The 27,464-nt window shown below is 32.0% G+C and overlaps 1 protein-coding gene across 1 annotated transcript; it reads right to left on the bottom strand.

Annotated features, from left to right (window-relative positions):
* Positions 1–221: 221 nt before the first annotated feature.
* On the bottom strand, positions 222–14,468 carry LOC126780223 (histone-lysine N-methyltransferase, H3 lysine-79 specific-like). The gene is made up of 9 exons (XM_050504507.1): positions 14,211–14,468; positions 13,105–13,633; positions 9,044–10,061; positions 7,699–8,444; positions 7,076–7,333; positions 6,606–6,868; positions 6,378–6,498; positions 5,980–6,276; positions 222–4,403 (listed from the first exon to the last, which is right to left on the bottom strand). The coding sequence occupies exons 2-8, from the start codon at positions 13,597–13,599 to the stop codon at positions 5,980–5,982; spliced, it is 3,198 nt and encodes a 1,065-aa protein (XP_050360464.1). The 5' UTR covers positions 13,600–13,633; positions 14,211–14,468; the 3' UTR covers positions 222–4,403.
* Between the last annotated feature and the right edge of the window lie 12,996 nt (positions 14,469–27,464).

Below are 27,464 nucleotides of genomic sequence, written 5' to 3'. Positions count from 1 at the left end.
AATACTTTATTCGAAATAAAGGTTAGTGTAATAAAAGGTTATGGTTACGGAATAACCATCCTAGATCCCATGGCTTGTGACAAATTTACGGTACACAGATTTGGTTTACAATGGTATACAGGTGGAGGTAACCATTTACTTTAAAGTTAGTACATATACTTTTTAGTTAAATAAAAATCTATATAACCTATTTATAGCAATCCTTTTTATTAATAAAACACTCATCATGGTAAGGTATCTTTATTACAAATACTTAAATGATACCAAATATTTACATAACAAAAATGTTACAAATCTTCATAAACAGCGTACGTTCACAAACCGAATACGCCGTATCTACACATCGAAAAAGAAAAAAACATCTTTAGACTTTTAGACTAATATTAAACAATCTAAATTAAATAATAATAAATATAAACCACGCACCTTTGATATTCTATAGAGAATTGTATTTAGGAATGCCTTGACATTACTTACCCCGTCTCTCGCTATGTTAGGTACCTAGAATACCTATTGTAATAAATGAAATATTTAAATGTCAAAATAAATCAATGGTAATTTTAGTTTAACGGAAACGGTATCTCAGTCATTACCCATTAGTAGAATCTTATTAGTAACGAAATACTTTTTAAAATAAATAAGTGAAGGTAAGGCCAAATAAATACTCCATCGGTCAAAAAACATCTCAACCAATTAATTAAGACTAAAAAAACTATTTAACGTTCAAGAAAATAATGGTTTCTATATAATTTTACCGATTTCATTTATATTTTTTAATCGACCTTATATAACGTACGATTGATTAAGATTTCACGGCTGATCTTCACATTTAACCCTTTAACCGCCTAGGTCGAATTAATCCGACAAATATTTTCGGGCCCATTTCGCCTGAGTCGTATATTTACGACCAAAATAACACTGATCGTTTTATCAGCTTTTTTATTTAATTACGCTGTATTCTATCAAAAATATGTTTACATTAGGTAAATAGTTAACTAAGTAATCGTTTACAGTTTAATACACTTTAGCCTCTTAATTAGAAGTCTTAAAAATAATGTCCAAAGTTAGAAGAATTACTAACATTATTTTTAGAAAATTGTATTGTGTGTTTCGATTCACTGTGCCGGGCGCTGGGGGCACGCCAACAGATATGAAGTCGGGCGGTTAAAGGGTTAACAATTGTTTTGTTTGCATTTTAGTATTTATGTAAAAGTTGCAATGGGTACAACATGATATGAAAAAGTAAAATATTATTAGTTTGTAGCTATCAAGTATAAACATGCATGGTGCTTTGCGGTTCGAAAATAATATACAATTGTTCAATAATAATTACAAAGAAATTGGTATTTCTTTAATAAGAGGAAAATATATATATTCTATTTCAGTACACAGCCTATAGAATTCAGCCGCAGATGCGGTCTTAATATAAGTTTGTACCTTAGGTAGGATTACAACTCACTCGTGCAATCTATACAACCCAATACAAGTATTATCAAACTCATGTTTGCACAAAACGTATGGCAATGATGATAATATAAGTATATCCAGAAAGGAAATCGTACATATATAATATTAGCTTATATTAGAAAAAATATCGTAGTACCATGACGTTGTAGCCTAATTGCGGTTCCTGGCAAATAAGAAATCCTTAGAAAATTAAATGTACCAAACCGCTTAAGCGTTATCTGTTTGGTATAATTCAATTTTAATTTACTATATCATAAACATTTACACACAAAAAAAGGCACAGTTAATGTCCCGACAACACGCCCTTTTTGTTCAAACTAATCGCTTTAAATCTAAATAAGATATGAATTATAAATAAGATTCAGCATAGATACGCCTTGTTAAGTTTACACATGTAACAGAATATGTATTAGCTTAAAATCTGAAAATACCAATTTTCCGGGATCAAAGCAATTATATTCCTATTAGTCGAACAATCTTATCGTATTAACAAATCAATTAATCACCTGGTCCTTTCGATTTTACTAAAATAAATCTAATTTTAGTAGCTAAGGGCTATCAAAATCTTACATATAGTTTTATAAAACAAATAGCATAATTTGATTAGCCTTTTCTTAATTGGCCGTAAAAAAAAATCTTTCTATCAAGTACCAGACGATTACATGCAATGACAATCATGACGAATACGACATCACTCGGAAATAAAAAATATCTTTAAAATCTATTATATTAATGGTAAACGTGCAAGAATGTGGTGCTAATGCTACAAAGCCTCCATATTCTATGCTTTGATATAAAATAATTGATTCGTAAAACAATACTAAAATATGTATATCATAACAATTGTCAGTAAAGGTAAAAAAATAAAATAAAAACGTGCTGTGTCAAGAAGCATTATATCATATCGGACTATACTTAAATATTATATAAATTAGAAAATTATCGGATTATAATATATATTAAATTTGGTACTTGGATCCGACATATACTTATATATGCTACCGTAATAACCGAAATCCCGAAAGCAGAATTCGCAAGAGTCGTTTTATTATAATAAGAATATACCTTTGCGCATCATAACATTAATGATATTTAATGATCAGGTGATTTCTATTTACGCCGGATTTCAGGTTTTTAAGGTAACAGTCACATATGTGAATACTATCCTATATATATATATATATATTCTTTTTATATTAAACTACATATACCTTTTTCAATATGTTATCTTACTCGAGGGGAATTATTATTCTCAGAAAAATTACAAATATTTGAGGTATTTTTCTGGGGTGCGAATGTACGTTGGTATACATTCCAATAGTACATATTTTATTTATTTATGTATATATATATATATATATCTAGTCTCTTAAGGCGATATGGAAATATAACGTTTTGGATGGATGTTTCAACAAGGTAGTCTCGTCAGTAATTTATTAGACATTATTTGATTAGAACAGACAAAGGAATGGGGATTCCATCATATTTTTACGATATGGTAGTAAACAATTAGCTCCATTTTCAAAGGGAGTTATGTGCTTCAAAATTGTTACATAATTTAAAATTATATTAGGAATTTTACGAGTATTTATTTAAAAATAACTAAATTTAATGCTACATTTTTCGTTCTTCATAATTTTTTATTCCATTTTTTTATAATTTCCATCTGTCAATAGTAAAGCCCCATTAATGAAGTGTCCTTATTCTACATTATCTGTAAGACATTCTATGATCAAATTAGCCCGTTAATCAATCGTAACTTTAACTGTCCCTGGGGTATTTTATGCCCTGCTGAAGTATTACAAATTAATATTAGACCTTGTTGAAGGTCTTAATGAAATTCGGTGTCAAAAAGTTCTAGGCATATATGGGTCAATTGAATATTGTAAATTTCCTTCCTACTAAGGTACAGCATTATCGACGTCAGATTATAAATTATTACCGTATGTTGTGATAATATAGAAATAGCCAAAAGGACAAACATTTTTAATTATTTTAACAAAATATTTGTTCATTTGACATTAGAAATCTTTAATCTCATTAATCAAATTAATTAAATTATTAATACTTTCTGAATTCCTTTTCGGGAATAGATAGAAGTTTTCTTTTCTCCTATCGACATCAATTTTATGTACATTTGTCCAGAAGTGTCTTTTAAATAGATTTTATTTTTATTATGCAATTGTAATTACCATCAAATATCACATTGCTTATATAAACTCAATTTCAAATCTCAATGCAAAATTATCAGTTATCATTAGGCAATATTGAAAAAAGATTTAGAATATATAAATATTCGTACATTTTAACTCTTCCCTGAGCTCGTTATATGACTCATTATTTTAACACTTTGATTGTATAAATTTTATTTTGCTCGATATATCACTGGCTTTAAGCCGTGGCAGTGACATAATATTGTTTTAAACGCTTTGTATAATCTACTATAGTTCTGTGAGTAATTTACATAAATCTTAATCTACAGGGCATTTTATACGACAGTATGCCGTTCTTGCACTCGAACATCAGTCTCTAAAAAGATATAGAATCGGTGTAAGTACTACGATTCGTAACGAGCAATACGATTCATAAGATCAATAAGATTTTGAAACTGTTATTTGTATGTTAAAATATGATATACATATAGTTTGTAGGGCGTTGAAAACTGAAAGTATTCACATGAGACACCTCAAAACAGCTAACAGTCAGTCTAATTGTCGTTGTTATCGCTATTTCAAATTTTCGACTTATGTTTATGGAAATGTAATTCAATATAAACTAGTCGTTGCACGACACAGCGCAGTGTTGGCGGGTGTACACTAGGAAACATTGGAATGTACACTAGTAATGACAAGGTCTGAAGACCCGAACCATTCGTAAGAATTGGCGAGGACATCGGCAAGCTCACGGCTTTGTACCATTATCGGTACCGCATATATCTGAAACAAAATTCACTTTTGATTAAAATACTTAATAAGGAAATTTTACTACTTCGTCATATTTTGAAAATATATGGTTTAGAGGCATACATACACGTTACTTTTTAATTAAATGATTATTTTATCATACAACTAACATAGTAGTATAAAATGGCATAGGTGCGATGGAGCTATTGTTCAATTAGACTAAATATGTCAAAGTCAAAATTAATGATACTTTATGAAGTAATAATAAAATTCGCGTTGGCCGCAATATAATCAAATAACAACTATCTCTTTATCTAAAGTCAAATAAAAACAAATGAAGATAATAATAATTTGTTGCATTAAATCTACGCAAGAGACAGTTCGCATAGCGTTAGCATTGTGAAAATAATTAATGCAATTGTAAATTTATTATAATTGCAGAAGCAACGAACATTTGATAAGTAATAATTATTGCTGTGATAAGAGCATAACTTGACAAAGATCGACTTTACCTTCTATACATCATATACGCTAATACAACGCTCAATAGTTATTAAAAAACATTATTACTTTAACTGGATCTAATTCATTCTATAATAACGTTGAAAATAAAAATGATTCAAATATTCAAAGTTAATGAGATAAAGTATTAAATTATTCGAGCTGCCGCGTGAATTCAAAATGTACTTAAATTATATAAAGGATTTAAAGAGAATCAATCGCAATGCAAACTATAAAATGCAACTTTACAATTATGTAAAAAAACAAGTGGTTGATTGACTTCGCACAGGTCCAATAAACGATTTTTTTTTTAATAAATAACAATATATTCTAATGTAATCATAACAATCTTGTGCAAAGCTATTTTTATTGAGGAGTTCTCAGAGCACACACTTTTGTTAGTTCATATTTTAAACCCAATTATAATGTATTTGCGACAAGTGGCTTTAATTATAATTATAATGCAATGGTTCAAAAGCTATGCAACAGTTTAAGTAAACTACCATTCAATTTCTTATTTTTTATATTCGATATGAGGATATTCATAAAATATATTTTAAGATGTACAATTTCACATTGCAAATATAGCACTATATCTTTGAAGTCTTATTTAACATTCGCAAGAACATGTCGCGATCGACAGTTTTCTTCTCGACTGTATTAACGCAGTTATATCGTTAAACACGGAATAATATGTAATGCTATACAAAGCATATGTCATACCATACAACATACTTGTAACACAATACAAATGCTTATTATATAAGTTTTATTAACAACTTAAGCTTTTGAAAATATAACATACATATAAAAATATTCTTAATTGGTAAGTCTAGAGAATATCCTGTTGATTTAATAATTATTAATTTAGATTTATATCTGGTTGGCGCTTGTTTATTTGATTTTTTTTTTAAATATAATGTATTGATTTGTTGCAAAAGGTTGATAAGAATACGATGTTGACTGACTCTCTCATATAACGGAATATAATATTCATTAGTATTAACCTTTCATCATTTAGGATAACAAACCAATGGACGAGTTATATGGAAATTGTTAAAATTCTGTAATACTACAAGCTAGGACGAAAATGAACAATCGATCTTACCTATTTTTCTTTAATCGGTGGCGTTGTTGCCTTCACTGGTTGAGGTATAATCGTGATTTCGTCGTTAATTTTGAGCGGTTTGAGTAACGACTGGCCAGCTTTGACTGGTGTTGCCGTCTTGCCTTTGTCCATTACACGTTTGGCGACAACACTGTGCGCAGAATATACGTGATTTTCAAATTGCTTGTACATGCCAAATGTTGCGGTACAAACTGTGCATTTATATGAGAGATGGGCGGGTTTTAATGTAAGATTGTGGTCCCGCGCGACATGATTAAGAAGTTTCCACTGGTATACCTGCAATTTAAATAAACAATTCGTATCAAATATGCTATAAGTATGTTTGTTAGTAAAAATGTATATTAATTGTGATAAATCATAGTAACATTGTTACTCACCCTGCCACACACCGGACATCGACCAGCATCTTTACCCTTGTTCGCTGATTCTTGCATTGAGCTGGTTACCAAGCCATGTGAGCCTAGTAAATGCCTTTCCAATCCTTGGTCTGTGAAGAACCTGAATTTTTTTAAGGCAATTGATTAAGCGATGTTAAATAACTATATTTAAGAATATACAAATAATTAAATTATCCATTTATATTTTCAAGCATAAGGTTAGTTTACCTGAACTGGCACTTTTGACAGTTAAGCGGAGGCCTGTTGTATATCATTTTTGGATGAATTTTTACTTTATGTATCCATTGCATGTGATTTCTTAGTTGTTCCAAGTCCTTAATGTAACCATCACAGATCTCGCAAATGACACATGTACTCTTGTTCTGCTGAGGAGGCTGTGGTTGCGTTGGAACTGGTTGCCGCGGTAATGGTGTTATTGAGATGGATGGCTGATGCAAAGATTTAGGTAAAGATGCGTTTTTTCCATTGTTCTGTTAAATAAAAGAAAACAAAATATGATCTCAGTAATTAAATTAAATTTAATTTTTAATTAATAGAACAGTAATGTTAAAAATAACACTTACTGTGAATTTGTATATTTATATTATAGAATACTGATTGTTCTTATTATATATTCTATATTATTTAACATATTTCTTATACTATTTCATTTATTTTTATTAAGAAAAAATACTTACACCTCCTGAAGGATAATTCGGTGGCACCAAAACAGGCGATGGTGTGTTGTGCCTCACCATAACCCCACTCCGAAGGATTGGTATGCCTTGAACAGGTGTGGATCTGGGTACAATGCCCATAGGCGACCGACCTCTCGGACGGAAGCTTGTACTCGCCATGAGACCGCTCATAGGTGGTCTTCCTATATTGTTACCCACTTGACCCCGATGGAAAGTATTGTGGTATGAACCCATCATAGCATTACGAGCCCGAGCAATCTGAAAAATATATGTAACTTCATTATTTTGGTTTACTTCTTTTTATGGTAAGACTAAACTATTTTACACAGGATTATAAGATTAATAATCATTAAGCTCAGAACACTGATATATTAAGATGATGAATAATTTTTTTTAATGTAATCATTTTAAGAAGTTATTTAAATTGTTGTAAAAACCAAACAAAGTAAATGTTATTTTGGTAAATATAATATATTAACATGCTATATTACGACTCCTGATATAAGGCGGGGTAGAATACGCAGTAGTACGCAACAGCGTACCAATCGTTTTACAAATGCCCATATTCTTACTTATAATAACAGTAAGTAAAAATTGTAAACAATAAATCATAGTCTATTTACCTTTGGTATTTTTGCTGGCGGTTCCCACTCAATAGGTGGGGCGAGATTCATTTCGGGCTTGAATTTCTTAGCGCATGGAATAAGATGGCGCGCCAGTTTGCCTTTGCCGTTGTCTTCAAAGGGACAGTTCGCACATTGGTGGTACGCTGGTGCCCTTTCTAATTTTCCACGAGTACTATGTTCGGCTTCCATATGATATAATATATCGTGCGGACTTCGACTTTCGTAGACACAAAAGTTACACTTATAAACACTGTTCTTCATGTGCGGAGTCTCAAGATGATGAGCCATCACCAGTGATGACTCAGTTTTAAAACTACAAAATTCACATTTATGTTGCTTAAAGACATATGGAGCATTATTTTCTTTACTGAACTCTAAGTTCTTCTTAAGTGATGCAATAGAAGATTCTGTAATTTTTGTACTATGACCTCCTTTTTTTTCTCTATAAAGTTTCCTGTTTTGTTGCTTCAGTAGATCATTTTGTACATATTCTTGAACAAGGTTTAGGCCAATATTCATAAAAAACTTACCAAGGGACAGGTCAAAGTAATTATCAGACTTTCCGGTAACTACTTTATCAACAGTTAAGTCAGTCACACCCTTAATGTCATCGATGACATCTGCTTTATCCTTTATGACAACAGTCTTATCTTCTTCATCACTACCTATTTCGTCATCAGAGTCGGTCGAAGATTGACCATCCCAAGATGCATCGTCGTCATCATTTCTACGTCTGCGACGTTCTAAAATAATGTTAAATGTATTGAATTTTCATATTCTAATCTTTTATAAAAAAATATATATATTGAAATTAAATAACTACTAATGACACTTTTATAGCCTATTTCAATATCTTCTTAGCTAAGATCTCAAGGTTGGTGGCGCATTGGCGATGCAATGGTAAATATATCTTACAACACCAGCAGTCATTATATACCACGAACCATCAGGTGACCCATTTGCCAGTCCACCTATCTATTATTAATTATGAAAGGAGGAGTAAAGAAAAATCAACAACTTTGACATTAAATTGGAATGATATCATCGGTCAAAATCATAAATAATAATCTATATAATTATGCATTAGTGAAAATGGCGTTTCGACGACGAGTAAAATTAAAGTGAAGTTGAATAGCATTACATATATAATTAATGATATAATATAATGATAATAAAAATTAATGAAAAACTTTTTATAGTGAAGCTGAAATATATAGAGAATATTATCAAATCGCATGGAATATGTAAATCTAAAGTTAGTTTATCTTTCCTCCTCCTGAGATTGAAATAGGCTATACAAATTAACATTTGATAGCATCTTTGAAAACAATTGATTACTTACCCCTCTTTTCTTCTCTCTTCTTTTGCTTATTTTCCTCTTCTAAATCTTCTTTTGTCTTAGTTGAAATTTCTGTTTCTGCATCAGATGCAATTTCTTCGTCAGGTTTTTCCGTGTTTTCATTTTTTTCATGTTCTTCTTTTTCTCTCTCCCTCTCCTCCTCCTCTTCTTTGGCTCTTTGCTCTTTTAATTCATTACCTAAATTATCTACAAAATTTCTAAACGGTTTAACCGAAGGCTTTTCATATACATAAGGTACAATGAAAGAAGGTGCCTCAACGACATACATATCGTCAGTGAGAGACGGCAATATTGAGGTTTGAGTGTTGCAGGAACTTTGAGAAGCCATGCTATTCTTATTGCTTATTGGAGTTACAGTGGTACCTCGAGCAACTATACTCTGATATAAATTCTGTGCGCTTAATGCCGAATTGCTAGGCGGAATGTAATTTTTCCTAATTGTATTCCCTTTAACAGAAGACATGGAATTGGTGTCTATAATTACTACAGTTGGTTCCTTTTTTTGAATTCCAGATTTTATTTGTTTCGCTGCCATTTCGACTAAAGTTTTAGTATCGTTGATGACAATCGCTTTCGATCTACGTCTGAAAGTGTCCCCCATGGCAATTTCTTCTATATCTGATTCATAATCTCCGTTCTCTATATCATCATCGTATCTTTTTCTTTTGATAGCCCTACTACTTCGACGTAGCTGTACTTGAGTTTCCGTAGGCTTTTGTTTTTCTTCTACGACACAATCTTCAGTATCACTCACAATTTCATGTACCTCAGGACTGGAACAATCATCTGCGTTTCCATTTTGACTATCAGACCTATCATGTTCTAATAACATTAAATTTTCATTTTTGTTTTTATTTTGACCTTCTTGGGAAGATTCATCTTGGGCCTCCATATCTGACTCTGAATTAATGCTTACTGTTTCCTCTGCTCTTTGCTCGCCCGACGCCTCGGAAAATTCTTCATCATCCGAATCGGCTTCTGAATCCGCTTCATCAGACACCTGCAAAACATTACAAAACATTATGCCTTAAGTACGTAATATATTTCTGCAACTGTATAATTAAGAATAGATCTTTAACGTAGTCAACTAACGTTACGGAAACGTTAAAGTAATAATTGTTCGTGTCTTTGGGCAAATATTCAATTATCTAGCGAGAGAAGACTAGTACTCACTTACGTCAAACACAAATAAGAATATACATACAATTTATCGTTATCCTCATATACTTGTTTATATGTTTTGCGTAAAATTATAAGTATAAGTTTTGCATCAATTTACGAAACTTGTAGTGTTCTCATATTAACAATTAAAGTTTAATAAAAATATGTTAGGACAGCGCACAATCATATTCAAATGTCACTACCACCCTACTCTTAGGCTTAGACCCTAAGAAATATTAACCATCTTTGCGGCGGCGCACTGCATAAGTCATATGCGGGTGACCCGCACTAAGCCCTACCCACCTTTAAAACTTGTGTTCCGCCTTATAATATTTATAATGAAAAGGAGTGAAGTTTTAATTTTTATTGTACCGATGCTAACTTTAGTATATATTTTTAAAACTTTTTTACTCGTGGTACAGCTTTCTGCAAGCTCGTCTGGGTAGGTATCACCCACTCATCAGATATTCTACCATAAAACAGCAGTACTTGGTCTTGTTGTGTTCCGGTTTGAAGGGTGAGTGAGCCAGTGTAATAACAGGCACAAGGGACATAACATCTTAGTTCTCAAGGTTGGTGGCGCATTGACGATGAAAGCGATGTTTACATTTCTTAGAATAGCAAAGTCTATGGGCGTTGTTGACCACTTACCATCGAGTGGCTTATATGCTTGTCTGCCTACCTGTACTATAAAAAAAAGTATTTGTTGCATTCAATTTGAAATCGTAACTGAAATCTACAAAAATTAGACGTTTTTTAGTATTCTCATGACTTCGTGGATGCCAATACTGCTCAGCTCTTTTATTATTATTTTAATTAATGAAAAAAATACCGAAAGGTGATATCATTTCGAAATAGTTTAAATAAAAATACAACTGTAAGACAAGTATAGACAGCGTCCCAATCAATAAAATGATTTCAACGCTATCCATGGTTGGCAAAATGGCGTCGTAAAAATAATGCCAACATGCAAATACATAGTATATAAGTAATATGGACAGCGTTGCGCTTGCCACCCCTACATGCCTCCTGTCCTCCCTCTATTATAACTTTGTATTTGAAATTTAACAATACTGACATGTAAATACGTTGATGACATGAAATTAACAAGCAAAGAAGTTTTTACTAGCAGCAGTGCATCCCACCATTATTACAAATAATAAATGGTATTTTTTTATTTAGTTTACTTAACTATCGTAATGTGTCAGTTAAGCTTCATAGACTCAAAATATGTTTCTCGTTGGAAAGGAAATGTTGATATACTTTAGTTATTCTTAAAATATTTATTTCATTCGTAGAATTGACACGTTTCACATCTGAACTAAAGTCGCATTTAAGTAAAATATATAATATAAATTATTCACAGCTGCGCTGCTCTACTACGATATCACGAAAACAAAGCACAATTGGTAATTCATTCAAAATCAATAGTCCATTAGAACTGAGCTTAGATATTCACTTACGTTGTGCCAATATATATCGATAAGCAGAAAATGAAGAACTATGTCAGGCGAGATAGATAAATTTGCATAAGTTCATATTTTTACTATTCTATATTAAGCAACAAGTTAATTTTAACCTAATATTTACCTTATGATAAATTAAAAAAATAAATTAACGTAAGAAGTACTCAAATATCAAACAGATTGTTTAACTCTATTATACCGAAATAGTTTACGTAAACATATGTAAATTTTATGTAAAAAGTAATACTTCATAACCTGATAACTGTAGCTTGTTTGGACAGAAATAGATGTAGAAAAATTAAACGATCTTCAAAAATAAATTACTAATTGGTTAAATACACAACTTATCTAATATTTAAAATACGAAAGTTTGTTTATATGTTTATACTCTATCACGCTTAAAGTGCGAATGGCTGGACGGATTCCAATAAAATCGGAATATGTCGATAATGTCGTGATAGGACATGGGTTACTTATTTAATTATTTATTTACGCCCTCGAGCAGGCGGGTAACAGCTATGAAGCAATATATATTATAATAAATAAAATAAACTAAAATTAAAGTAATCAATTATATTTTTTCTGCTTACTTCATGCAAACGCGCGAATTATATTTTCGGGTCGGACTTTACTTAGCTTACTTAATTACTTTTTTCACTTAGCTTTCTTTCTAGATTATTGATCAGATTAGACCGAAAATACACATACAATTGAAGGTACAGTTAAATAATAAAATAACTCTACAATAGTTCCGCTATAATAGTGAAATTTGGCGCGAAATGGAATAACTTATAAAAATTGATAAAAGTTACATCAAGAAAACAGTATGATGTATGTTTCAGTTGAAAAAGGAAAACATTTTTGTTTGTGTATAGATATTTTTAATATAAATATAATTATAAAAAAAAAAATATTTTGAATTAAAAGGACTTTTTAAATTAATATTATATAATACTTTAAACAAAATATATTAGTGTCAAATATTTTTTTTACAAAACTCATTAGTACTGCATTAAACATATTTTTATTATAGGTATATTGTTCAATACAATATATCGTAATAACATAAAATTACTTATATAATAAAATAAACTAAATATTTTGCCATACTAATCATTCGGACAGAAATTTATTTAGATAATTTTGAAACAATCTTATTTAAAATTTACAACTAATGAGCCACTTAACAATATTTATTTTTCATACTAATTTTATAGTTTTATTGATGATAATTGTTTTTTTACTACACTAAACGGTTTTATGATGTGGAACTAACAATTTTCATTTACAAGAGCATCCTGAACTGACCTCATGAGGGTTTTATACTATATAATATCAATTCCAATCAAGTTAACTTTCAACGTCATATTGAAACATATTATTATGACAATAAAAATAATAGAACTTTTCACTTACCCCATTGTTGGAAGCCATATTTTTGCTACTGTCATCATCGTATACCTTCGAGCACTCGTTTTTAAAGTCATTACTAAAATTCTGTTGAGATGTTATGCCATTCTCTGGACCAGGTATAATTTCTGATTTAGGCTGACTGTCTAAAGTGTCTATGAACGATTCATTGCTATTACTAAAGTGGTTTGTTAAAGATTTAGTACTGCTGTTTTCCTGTATTGTAGGTATTGATGCAGTTTCTGTAGAATATTCATCAAGTTCATTTTCAATGCTCCCGAGACTGTTAGTGTTTTCTGTAATACCTGCGAGTGAATTATCTGCAGGCTCATTACCACTGTCTATATTATAAGTTATATCCGAATCAATTGTTTCGGATTGGCTGTTATCTGCATCTGCCTCTTCAGATGTCTCTATTTTGACCTCCTTTGAGTCTTCTAGGTGGTCATTACTAGACACTTCCTTTGACTCCTCCATCATTCCATTCACTCCCCCATTCATGTTTATACCAAGCTACATTCCATGTGGCAAACACCTGTCAAAACAATCATTCAATAAGGTTATGTTTTTAATAAAATGATGGTCATGAAGTGATACCAAATAACTGAGCGTCACATTTTTTTATAGTGAAGACCGCCCCCTCCCGCCGACCCCTCTCCCCTGGCAAGGCGCTAGCAATCAAAATGGCGGTTCCATGGTACAACTATGTAGAGTTACGTGTACACGTCTTTACATATGACTTCAAAGGTCACATCATCATGATTGGTTTCCAAACAAATGAATGTCTTTAAGTTTATTATCTCACTATTTACATTCGTCACATAAACAAAACAAACAAGGTTACGAAAATACTTTCGCTCAAAATTTTATCAAAGTGATATAAAATGATTATTTTTAAAGCTTTTATAAAATTATTTATCGGTTATTAAGACATATTTAAATTCATTCTTTAAAATATTTGGTACAGACTACATAGATACAATAAGTTTTTTGTACTTTTATAAAAGTAAACAATCAACGCCGGTATTTAGATAAAGTTTATAAGATATTTTAAAATAATGACTAGAATATCTTTCCGTAAAATAAAAGTAATTAAATAGTACATTCACTACCTCATCCAGTCTCCGTTCTGTGGCTGACACTTTTCTGGTACTCGTCCGACGTTCACTAGTAACTTGGTTATTTCAATGGTATTACCCAGGGCGACTTTACTTTTCTAAATGAGCGAACACCAAAAGTCATAGAAATATTAACATACACACAACACTAAGGAAACTTAAAACTTGACTTCACAAACAATAAGGTCGATCTACTTAATAATATTATAAATATTTAAAAAATCAGGGACAGTGCGACATTATCCCTCGCCACAGCACAAACGCAATATGGCGGCGATGAGTCAAGTCAGTCACGTGACTTCCAGCCAAAATCGAAAATAATTTTCTATTTTAGAGTAATATGTTTATTTCATAAAAACAGTTTAATTAATATCCGATTCACAGCGTTACAATTAGATCGTAATATTTGTTCAATGTTTATAACAAGAAATTAAAAAATACTTTTTTGAAACAAGAATAGGCGGCAACGGCTAAATAAATTATTAAAATTAATTCTATGATAAAAAATAAAAGGTTTGTGACATCAAATTGATGCATGGCTTCAATGTTCAAAATAACAAATTAGCATACATTTTCTATAAAATATGAAATTATTACTATGACCCGACAAATCTCAATTTATTAATAATTAGTAATAATTTTACTTTGTCGAAATATTATTACAAATCTAGTTTTGTTTTAATAATTATTAAACATCTTGATATAACTTTGTCTTATACATAGGGTATTAATATATTTCAAAAATTAGGTGCCAAAATTAGGGCGTGGGCTATTGCGTATTAAAATATCGAATACCAAATATTCATAACCGTGCCTCTCACTCTACCTTAATTTAATTTAGTTTGCTAAAAAGAGAAAGATACAAATTCTATACTCAGACTCTATGAATAGGTATGCTTATCTGGCAGGGCAAGCCTGACAGAAAAACATATATTATGTATGTATAGTAAATACAGCTATACTAATTGAAATACATTAAAGCAAATAGTTCTTATTTACTTATGCTTAAGAGCTATTATTTCAATGACCTAAATTTTCAAATGTGGACCTCTGTACAGAAAAGAACAAGGTTATTATAGATCATATAAAATATTATATAATGATGTGTTTCACTTGTGGGAAAGTATAGGAATTTACATAGCACATTTTATACCACCTTTCAGGTCGTAATGTATTACCTAGGTATTCAGTTAAATACTTTATAGGCATCAATATAGATACTTGCGTTGTAAATGTGCGTATTCATTTTATTTTTGTAAATTACTACCTATCAAATTAGATATCCTAATGGCAAAAAAATAAAAGTGAGATCATATATCACTGAATCGTTAACTTAGATATAGTTATTATATTAAGCAAAGCAATTCATGAATTATTAGTTATAGTTGTTTGTAAGTTTATTTACGTGTCACCTGCTACGCAATAAAAATATTAGCAATAACAGATTACTCAACATCCATATATTTTTGTTATAAATACGTATTATATTTGTAATAAAAAAGTCATATGGTTGTTTAAAACTAATCACAAGCCTGGCGGATGCATATTGCACACACTGATGAATATTATAAATACGAATGTGAGTTTGTTGTTTGTTACGCTTTCATGTTTTACTGGTGGTAGAGCTTCGTGCAAGCTCAACTGGGTAGGTACCACCCACACGTCAGATATTCTACCGCAAAACAGCAGTACTTGGTGTTGTTGTGTTACGGTTTAAAGAGTGAGTGAGCCAGTGTAATTACTGTAATTACAGGCACAAGGGACATAACATCTCAGTTCCCAAGGCGCATTGGCGATGTAAGCGATTGTGAACATTTCTTACAATGCCAATGACTATGGGCGTTGGTGATCACTTACCATCAGGTGGCCTATTTGCTCGTCCGCCATAGGTTATATGTAGTATAATATAAAAAATGTCCTAATATACTACTCAACCGATCATCATTAATTTTTGCGAATACACGTTACAAGGGGTATAGAAAAGGATATATTGTTCATAACATTAACACCTGGCATCCCCTCCTCCCCATCACAAGCGGAATCCACGGGCGGAAACTAGTACAAATAACAAGATAAAAATCCTTAACCATAGACATTTTATAATATATTTCATTTAGAAGTCCCTTAAATATCATTGGAGCCTCCTCCTTCCATTTATTAAAAAAAAAATTAAACCAATTTTTTTATAAAGAAACTACAAGTAAGCGAATAACTAAATTAGGTATCTACCACCCAGTAGTTAATATCTTTCTGATAACTTAAGTTTTTGGTAGGTTTCTCTGATAGGTTCTATCGTATCTATAAAAATAAATAAAATTGAAGTATGTACTGTGATTTCAAAATAACTGCCTCTTTTTAAGTTACTATAGCTATTTGTGAATTACCAATTACCATTCTGTTTGTATGGCGAGGGTAATCTTCAAAACGAGTAAATGCAAATAACATAAAGAGTATTCCTAGGTATCGTTTAGTCTCTATTTCATCAAAATCGGTTGGGCTTATTAAAAGTTATAACAAGTTAAAGTACACATACATTTTTGTAGTCAACTATTACAACGACTTAAATTGCACAAACCTTTTCACTTGTTAATAATATTAAATAAATAATTTCAAAATCTGCCTCTTTTTAAATTAATATGTCAATTTGCAAGTAACCAAAAGCACAAACACCATTTTTTTCTGTTTTTTTTTTTTTACATTTTGACGGTTAAGCCCTTGCACTGATGTTTATTTCGATGAAACCTTATATCTAAGTACGATGATAGATTTATAATTTAGGGCTCTTTTTTTAATTACTGCATTGTTATATTTTTTAAACTTTTAATAACCGTAACTGAAGCAATAAAATTAATAGACCAAAAATTAAAAGTAACATCGACACAGCGAAAACGACAAGCAGAATGTGAAAAATAAAAAGTGAACGCATTAAAATAATCAGAACACATAAAGAATAAAAAACAATCGATAATTATTAACCGTCTGAAAAACTTTGATTGTTACAAAACCTACTTAGGAAGTGTAACAACTACAATGGGTAGTTGAAATTGTCCCTCCTAATTAAATTAAATTATTTTGTTTGCGGAAACGAATCGTCCCACATAACTAAATGATTTTAATTACTGGTTTTATTAATTTAATTAAGATTTTAAATAATTATCGGTTTCAGACTTAGATTTGGACTCGATTTGTAACTTTCTCAGTCCAATAGGTATCAAATTATAACCAGTAGTTCCCGATGAAGGGCTATCCTAACTTTTTCCGAGTGTATTTCTAAAAAAAACTATTTTGTAGTAAATTTCAACTGCCCTCGCTTGGATTTTGTATGTTATCGTAGAGTCACGTTATAACTTACTTTACAATAGATTATAAGTTACCTTTAAAAAAAGCAGCATTTCCCCTTTAAATCACAATTCGGATTTTCTGTGTGAAAAATGAACCAGATAGTCGGTTAGTTGATAATAAGTACATCTTAAAAAAACAGATTTACCTTTTAGTTTTAACAGGACACAATTTCGGCAAAAATCAATAAATACTAATATCCCACGAAAATAAAACGGAAAATGTTGTATATACTGAAATATTATAAGTCTGCTCTTATTGATTTTTTTTATAGAATAGGAAGGCGAACGAGCATATGGGCCACCTGATGGTAAGTGGTCACCAACGCCCATAGACATTGACATTGTAAAAAATGTTAACCATTGCTTACATCACCAATGCGCCACAAACCTTGGGAACTAAGATGTTATGCCCCTTGTGCCTGTAATTACACTGGCTCACTCACCCATCAAACTGGAACACAACAATACCAAGTACTGCTGTTTTGTGGTAGAATATCTGATGAGTGGGTGGTGCCTACCCAGGCGAGCTTGCACAAAGCTATACCACAAGTGGAAGTTTCTTTAAGTTACGTGAAACTTTTAAGCAGCTAGTTAAAAAATATAATTAATTTCAACTTTAAACGAACTATACACATTCTTCTATACTATTTATGTTTCGAGGTGTTTTTCACCTGATATTGATTAGGTAGACATGCATTTTTGAAGATCGCGATTTCATATTCAGGCAAATACCACTGAGTTTTAATGTTAAGAAATAAAATAGTTCTGCAACCAAAATTTCTTTAAAGTGTTTTAGTGAATTCTCTTTATTACCTTTTCAGTTTATACATCGAACCGCTGACTGCGGCTTATTATGTAGTACGTATATCTATATTTGTGTAAGCATTTAACTTCCATGCTACGATTGATCACAACTCTGTGTACGGAGTAATCAAATGATCTCGACAAATCAATATGACTTTTTATATAATATTTCGATTATCGACTTATTAAAATTTTAACAATACAACGCACAGACAAAACCGTTCGGTCAAACAGGAAGAATGCATTGAAATTCCTTATTGAACGTACGGCGAGCACTAAGGTCAAAATTCATCTTATTAAGTTAAATAGTTTTTTTTTACACTTAATAGGCAATTGTTTGACCGTTGACTTGCCTGATCTTAAGCATCGAGACGGTCTAAGATGTAGCACGCTTGCCTAAAAGAAACCTGTTCACTCTGGATTTAAAGATACCAACGTTGTACCTATCAAATACGGACTCAGGCAAAGCATATAGCTTGTTTAATATAAATTATTTTGTTATAGCTTACGAACATATTTTAGATGTTATTTTGACAACATTTCACGTCTTGCATATTATCTATAGCTATGCATTCATCATCATTGAAAGATACATCGGCACGACTCGTTTAATTTTTTAGAAAAAAACATAATGTTTGCAATCATCATTGAAATTAAGTATATCTAACGGATTACCTGCCCAATTTACAAACAGTAATCTTTGAAGAAGTTGAATAGGACCACTTTGTTTCGTTACACTTTATAACGACATACAACGTAAATCGTAATAGCACAAGTAATATAATATGATTGAGTTTTTTTCTAATTGTATTAGAACAATACGTATAATTATTATAACAATAAGTCTGTAGTCTTGTACATTAATATTCAAGCTATATTTTTTTTGAATATTTATTATATTGTGTTAAAAGGCCATTTAGTCTTTTTCATACAAGACACTTGTATAGATGAACTTAAAAAGCAAAACCTTATCTGTAACTTTGAGCCGTTAGAACCGTTTCTGAAAATTTTATTTCCTACAGGAAATAAAAATATTAACAATGATTTCTCATTTGATATTATAAGTTATACGTACTGGTTGCTGTGAGGACATGCGGCATAGACCCTAATCTCATCACAGATCTTAAAGTGTTGGAATAGTAATGAATACTACTTTTAATAAATAGGTTAATATTCCTAACACTTATGACAAAAAAAAAACCACATAAAATGTAGATGACTCTAGAGGAATGTACACAATAATATTTAATATGAAGTTGCCTAGTCCTTGAGATTAGCATCCGTGGTCAAAATTCGATCAAAATAATGTTAAGTATTATTATATAATTAATATTTTTTGTTTTCATTAGCAAGATGGATACATTTTATTTACTTTATTTTTTATTTAAGCAAATGGCAAAATAATTAACAAAGTTGAATAAATCCTTACAGTCTTTGAAAGCAAGGGTACTTTTGTTTTTATTATATATAGTGTGGAGTATTACGAGCTTACTTTTGTCTGATCGAGCTGGAGAAAATGAGAATAAAATCCGGTCGATCAGTCGAATTTGACGACTGAGAGATATGACTCCACAGTTCTTTTTCCCTATTCAGATGGTTACAGGCCTATTCGATATTCCTATTCCATTATCTCTATTTATGTTTATATTAAGGACTATGCAAGTTGAATGGTTATTATAGTATACTATTTAAAATTAAAACACGACATGCGACGGTAATTACGAAGTTGTACGATACGCGAATGCATGGAAGACGAATATGTATCAGATAGGTACAGCTCGGGCTCCACGCTTATATACTTTGATCCCTCCCGATTTCAACGGAGTCCTAAGCCGAGGTCCGGCCTCACAGGAGGCACCCTTAGGAGGCCCGTCTCTCTAGAGCCCTGTGTGGCTCCCAACATCCGGCTGAGTTCAAGAGGCCAGTAAGGCCAACAGTACTACACAATGCGAAAATAAAAAAAAAAACTTTGATATATGATATGATACTGTGTCAGAAACTTTCATGCACGTGCCAAGAACAATTCTACACTCAAACGCATAAACGATGAAAGAACGAGCAAACTTTTAGAATACGAACAAAGTTAAGGAGTAAAAGTTTTACCTCTAAATATGTTTTATTACCTATAATAATGTGCAGGGCTAAGACTTCATTTTTTACATTAGACATTATCTTGACGAGAAGGTTTGAAGCAGATTCCATTACACTACTCTAATGTAAGTTAGTGGTTTTTGTTGTCATAGTGATAAATTTGACACCGATATTATTGGTCACCGATTTCAATTGATGCGATATCATTAGTCGAGATCTTGAATAATCTACGATATTTACAACGGTTTCACGAAAAAATGGCGTTCGAAAGTTAAATTAATATGATTATAACTTGTTAAGTGGAATAGCGTTGTATTATAAAAATAAAAATAAATGAATCAAGAACTGTTTATAGTGCGTAATACAGCAGAACAATTAGAAAATTGCATGCAATTTGTCAATCTACGGTTTGTTTACCTTAATTTTTAAGCGATACACTAGAGCTAGATAAATAACAGCCTTTATGACCCATTTATTTTCTCTTCTTGAGAAAGCACATGTGAACTAAAAGGTTTGCCCTTGTTGTATGGAACGTAGCACTAAGAAATGATTTTCAAAATTCATCTTCTAAGGAAGATAAATAGGGGAGGGACTAGTACAATATAAACTACTAGTTTCATTTATTGTTATTGCATCATATAGTATCATAGTATATATAGTATCTTAGTATCAATAATTGACACGTAACCTATGTATTTTATCAATAAAGTCAGACATTTGGTCTAAGTCAGCGAATAAATTACCTATTATTTTATTCGCTGACTTAGGTTTCAAAAGAATACGCTAAACTTCACGAGTGAGTTAGAATATAGGACATATATAATAAGCGTATATAAACCTCGATCATATTTCAATTCATACATTCGTTTCATCACTACTTGTAAGTTATGATGGAATTATAACGAATACAACTTATAACCTATTAGAAGCATCAAAATTGATGAAATTAATATGTGATATGTGAATAACAAAATAGACCGCTATAGATATTGCGTTGCAGAAATAAAAGTTTAAAGAATATATTCTTATAAAATAAATACTCCTTATCACAAAGCAACAGCTCCTTTAATAAACTATATAGGCTTCAGACATGTCACATTTATTTGTTTCTTCGTCATGAGCCTATAGTTCCCATTGTTGGGTAGTTATAAGTGTACCTTTATTAGCTAGGTTGGACCTGAGTTGGCTCCAATATCACCGAAAACCATAGACCGTTAAAAACCGGTTGACCGTTTCTAACGAGAGTTCAAGATGTCGAAAAACAGCCAACGTTCGGACATAGCGCGCTTCAAGGCCATTTGTGCAACTTGTACGCTGTACATCATTTCCTTAGTTAACCTCGGCACCGTAAAAGTAAAAGTAAAGTAACAGCCTGTGAATGTTCCACTGCTGGGCTAAGGCCTACTCTCCCTTTGAGAAGAAGGTACGCCTTATTAACACTAAAGTAAAACATTACTTATTATAAATGTATTGATCTTAAAATTAATTCTAAAGCTCCTGCTCCTGCTTCCAACGCTCTCCTCGGGGAGCAAAGAAGTGATCTCTCACCCCCGCACTTCTCGCTAGTAATATTAAAATACCTCAGCATGCTTTATAATCTGAATTCTAAATATTGATGAAAATAATACAAAGTGATGCTTATATCATATTAAGTTTATAGAGAAAGCATATGCTTATAAAGATTTACAGAACCTATTTAATGCTGTAACTATTTTCGAACAGATTTTTATTTGAGAATTATTACAAAATTGCTTTCCGAAACTATTATACTTATATATATAGTAAAACATCTAAATATCATGAATCTATATAAGGCAGATATGATAGTAAAAATTAAATAATGTCCTCCGGACCAATTTTGGTCACGGCTGACAATCTCAAGAGAGATTAGCCAACTGCGCAGGACATATTATAGTACACAACTGGATGCGCAAACACAGTTGCACTCTCTATTCCCTAACTCTCATAATCTGATGGGACGGCAATCCTACACGACCGAAAAGAGTTCTGGCGCTGGACCAACGGTTTTACGTCCTGCCGAGGCACGGGAGTATACACAATTTCAACTTTCAGACTCCGTGCTGCTACTGAGAATTTTCGACACAAAAACCTAATAACTTTTTATTGCTCCGACCTTTGATTTGAACCTCCGGCTCTGCGGCGTTACATCTAGCCAATGTGGCAGTCACATAATAAAAATTTAGTGCAGTGTTATACAATCATGTCTATAACGTTTTTTATAAATAATTTTATAACGCGATCTAAAAGTGGTTACCGCCATTATTCGCACACAATACGTTATTTGCACACAAAATAAGTCACACGTTACACTTTAGGCACAGGAAATAGGTGAAAATATTTTATTAATGATATAACCTTTCTAATGGCTAATACATCCCTTATTATTTGTATATATATTACTTTCATATGTGTAGGTACATTAAGTACGTTGACAAGAAAAGCCTTAGACTTTCGTTTCCATTAATAAGTATACAATTGCGTAGCCCTTAACTGACTAAGCTGCTCCATATGTTCTCTAATCCACCGGCTTTAAAGTTACACCATATTATATATGATTTACCCACTGTATTTTTATCAGCCCTATCTAAAGATGCGTAGGAAAATGAAAAAAACTTAATTTTACGGGAGAGATTTTATACATGGATGTAAAGCATTTATATACTTAGTATTAGACGATGAAATACTTTTACCCTAATACGTAGATTTATGATATATTTAAGCAATTATATTGAAAATTGATGGATTAATTTGAAATGAATATGTTGCTGTTATGTCCCAAATAGAAATATATACCTACTAGAACAATAACAGTTAAAATGATAAAGTAACAGATTATAATTTATATATGTTAGAAAGTTTATTCCAAACACCTCTGACTTTTCGAAAATATGTCCGTCTTAATATTCGTCAGTTTTAATAGTGAAGGAAAATATTTTAAAGAAACCTGCATGTCGGAGGGTTCTTAATGATGTGTGAAGTTTGCGTTACGAAACTTTTATCGGCTTTACCACGCACTAGACCCGCGTGGTAGACTATAGCCAAACTCTTCTAAAATTTATAAACAGGGTTAATATTATTATTATTATTGTTTATGTATCGTTGCCAGGGGGCATTGTAAACGAGTCATTAAAAGAAATAATATAAATAAGTACTTACTTATTGTAGTACAAAATTTTATTTGTGGTGAAACCTACTTCCGTACCAAATTTCAACACAATCGGCTTAGTGATCCTTGATAGCGTAACAGACCAACATACAGAGTTACTTTCACATTTATAATATTCATACGTATAGATTTATTTTTTGGAAAAGCTATTACACGAAATAATAATGACCTACTTTTTGCCCGCACGTCAACCATATTACTTACTTTCGTTATTAGGTAGTAGGTATTTTTTACAAAAAGCCTCTAAAAACAGTTGGTTTATGGTGTTAGTTATCCAATATCAAATTAATTTAAAATTAAAGTAAAATTAAATAATTCATATTATGTGTGTAATAACACAACTATATATACATAATGTTTTTATAAACATTACTTAAAATATTGAAGCTAAATTAGTATACCTATATAAGTGGCTCTATCTGTTTATTGAAGCATCTATATTTATTATTTTTATATATACTAGATCAAGATGGAAGATTAAAAAAAACTCCACTCTTACAACCCCGCGTAAATGAACGATCTTGGCACGTTGGCCCGCGATTCAAACTACACTACAGCGTATCCTGTGTCAACAAAGGATGATTGGTCTAGTGCGCCTTTTCACTCGTCTTTGACTGTCAGATAATTGTTTTTAGTTAGAGCTTAAAATAAGACGTATAACTGAAAATGAGTTATCAATTGAATTAATTTATCTTTACCTCTATAGTCATATTATAAAGAGTAAAGATTTAATTTTTACTCAACTGATTTTAAAAATTATTTCCCCTATAAAAAGCTACATTATCAGCGATAAACATGGGCTGAATGTTGCTTTCAAATAATTAGAGAATTCTTTGAAAATTGCTATATATATATAATGTAACCCACGATATCGAAAAAACTCTCTGTTAAAGTGTGTGGCGTGCGCTGCGAAAACTATAGAAGTATATCTAAAATAATGTACTTCATGTTTATGGTACTCATCATTACCCACAAAAAGTCCACCAGGCTCATATAGCCTATTACGATTATGGGTAAGTCACAGTTACTGCTGTCTGTTCAAATTAGTCAATTAAAATAAAGGTTGAATCGAAAGATGATTTTATTCGTATCATTATAATAATCATTTTCGAACTATCATACCTTTTGCTGCTGAGGGAGTAGCTGAGTGCGAGAAGCTCTTCCCGAATGCACTTTCCGAATTGCCTTTCCGAAGGTCCAGGAAGGGCCTGGATTTCCGGAAAGGCAGCGCGATTGGGACGAGCGCGATGGGTCCAAGTCTGAGCTCGAGTGACTCTTTGCGTGTGGCTGTGGCCGTCCACCTGGGCGGCGATGTTTGTTAACCACACCTATGCATCTGCGAGTCCATGGTGAGGGCCAACGGTCATCAGGCGTTGAGCTGCGAACGATGCTCGGCGAGATTTCCCCGACACCATACCCTAAACGACATTGTCCGGAGGACCTTGGTTTCAGCGAATGTCCCAAACGTCTTGGTATCAATGGCTATGATGGCAAAGGGGAAAAGTTTGGTGTAGCATGTTACTTGCGTCAATAACTTCGTGGTCCTTCATATGGCTCACATAACACGGATGGCTATGGCTGCTGCTGAGAGTGCGGCTGTGAGAACCCGCGAGAAATATTTCCCCTTGGGTGAAAATTATTTGTTTGTTCCACTAGCGTTCGAGGCGTCGCGATTTTGGAGGTTGTATGCCCTTACGTTTATCACGAAGATCGGTCGTCGCCTTAGAGAGAGGGGATTTGACAGTCATTCCAGGTCTTACTTGGCGCAAAGGTCGTCCATTGCCGTACAGCGTGAAAACGCGGCCTGTGTTATGAGCAGTTTTGCGTCAGGTAGCGATTGGAGGGGATTTCTTTACATTTGACTATTTTTGTTTTATATTTAAGAAATATATATGTTTAATTGATATTGTACCAAACTTTTTCAACTAAATAGGTTATAATAATATTAATATTGCATTTGGATCAACTTTTCACCGTTTGGCATACAAATATCAGGTAGGCACATATATTCTATCTCAAAACCATATTTTAACCTATACAACTCGGGTTTGGAAGTCGAGAAGGATCAGACGCCGCAGTACATTCGACTCGTACCTTTCTAAAAAGAAACGAGACCGAAGTACTTCTGAAAGTTGATATAAAGAGTGCTTTTAATTCCTTGGATAGAGCAACCTTGCTTAAGGAAGTGTCATCTTATCTACTTAAAATTTACCTTTATGTTTGGCTGTAACATTTACAGTTTTGCAATCAAAGCTTTTTTTTGGCTAAAATACAATTAATTCTAATGTAGGCGTTCGGCAAGGAGATTCATTGGATCCTAATCTTTTGTTTATGGATACCTAGGCTAGGTATCTAGGATATATAAGCTGCATCATTAGCTGCATAATTTTAAAATCTAAATTAAATGTATGGTACCTAAATGTTGGAACAATAGGAGGTAAAGTAGAGGATGTTACTGAAGATTTGATTAAAATTAAAGAACGGTTTGATAAAGTTGTTCTCAAATTGATTTTTTCAAAATGTGTATTATTTTTTTTAAACAAACGTTGTAAATATTTGTCTTTTATTCCAAATTATATTTTTGTTCCGTTTGCTGTTGAAAAAATTGGCCACTGCAGTAATTGTGCAATCTGTTTCATTAAAAATGTAACACCTCGTCTTATTGCCTTTACGGGTGACATTTTCCCCCTGAGAATAGGAATTACGATTCAAAGGCAAAGGGGAAATGCTGCTAGCATTCTTGCCAACATTCCATGCGGTTACAATTTATACAGTAGCTATTTTTAATTTTTATTTGTATAGACTTAACGCAGGGAATTAACGCAGTTTGAGCGAACAGTACTATGATTAGCTTTTTTTTATCCACATTTTATTTTTATAAACTAAAAATAGTTAAATAGTATATTATATTTATTTTGTTTTTATTATTTAAAAAAATTAAATATAACAAACACAAAGCCACGGTGTCTTTCGAACAAAGTTTATATAAAGTATTTGTCTTTTACATTCATAACATTTATAATTTATGATTCATAAATAATAAATGATTAAAATTAATATCTTAGGAGTTATCACAAAATTCTTGCAAAATCAAAAACTCGCGCAACAAAAATAATTGCGGTGGTCGACTTTGGATTGCGGAGCAGCCGGTGTAAAGAACCCGTATATTCCACACCAAAAAACGGGGTAACTTTTTCAAGATCTGTCTCATAAAGAGGAACGAATGTACCAGCCAGTGCTGAGACATAGAAATCGCAGATAAAACTCTAAGAGACCTAGGAACTTCCGAAAAAAAAATGGAAGAAGTCACCTTCGTGTTTGCCAGTGACTTTTGTCAAACACCTGTGATGAGTTAGTTTCAAAATAAATTATACCTACGTTCCGCTATGCACCTACGGGCTGCTTGTATAGAATGCGACTTAAATAAGTCTCTGTCACCTATTACTAAAACAGTTAATGTGTCACTTCCGATTGAACAGGCAAGCGAGGAAGGCGAGGAAACAAAAATGTGATTGTTAATTTTAATATTAACGTATAATACGTTTACGGCTTCGTTGCAAGGCTCTATGCAAGTCTGGGTAGGTAGCACCTAATCATCATATACTCTACCGCCAAACAGCAATACCTAGTATTATTAAGACCCTATTTGAAGGGTAATGAGCCAGTGTAACCACAGGTACAAGGGATATAACCTCTTAATTCCAAGTTTGATGGCGTATTGGCGAAGTAAATGATGGTTAATATTTCTTACATCTCCAATGTTTATGGCCGGTTGTGACCACCTACCATCAGGTGGCACCATTTGCCAGTGTCTACCTATTTAAA

The sequence above is a fragment of the Nymphalis io genome, chromosome Z (assembly GCF_905147045.1).
Source record: "Nymphalis io chromosome Z, ilAglIoxx1.1, whole genome shotgun sequence".
Taxonomy (NCBI): Eukaryota; Metazoa; Arthropoda; class Insecta; order Lepidoptera; family Nymphalidae; genus Nymphalis; species Nymphalis io.
This window is presented reverse-complemented; position numbering and strand designations above follow the sequence as displayed.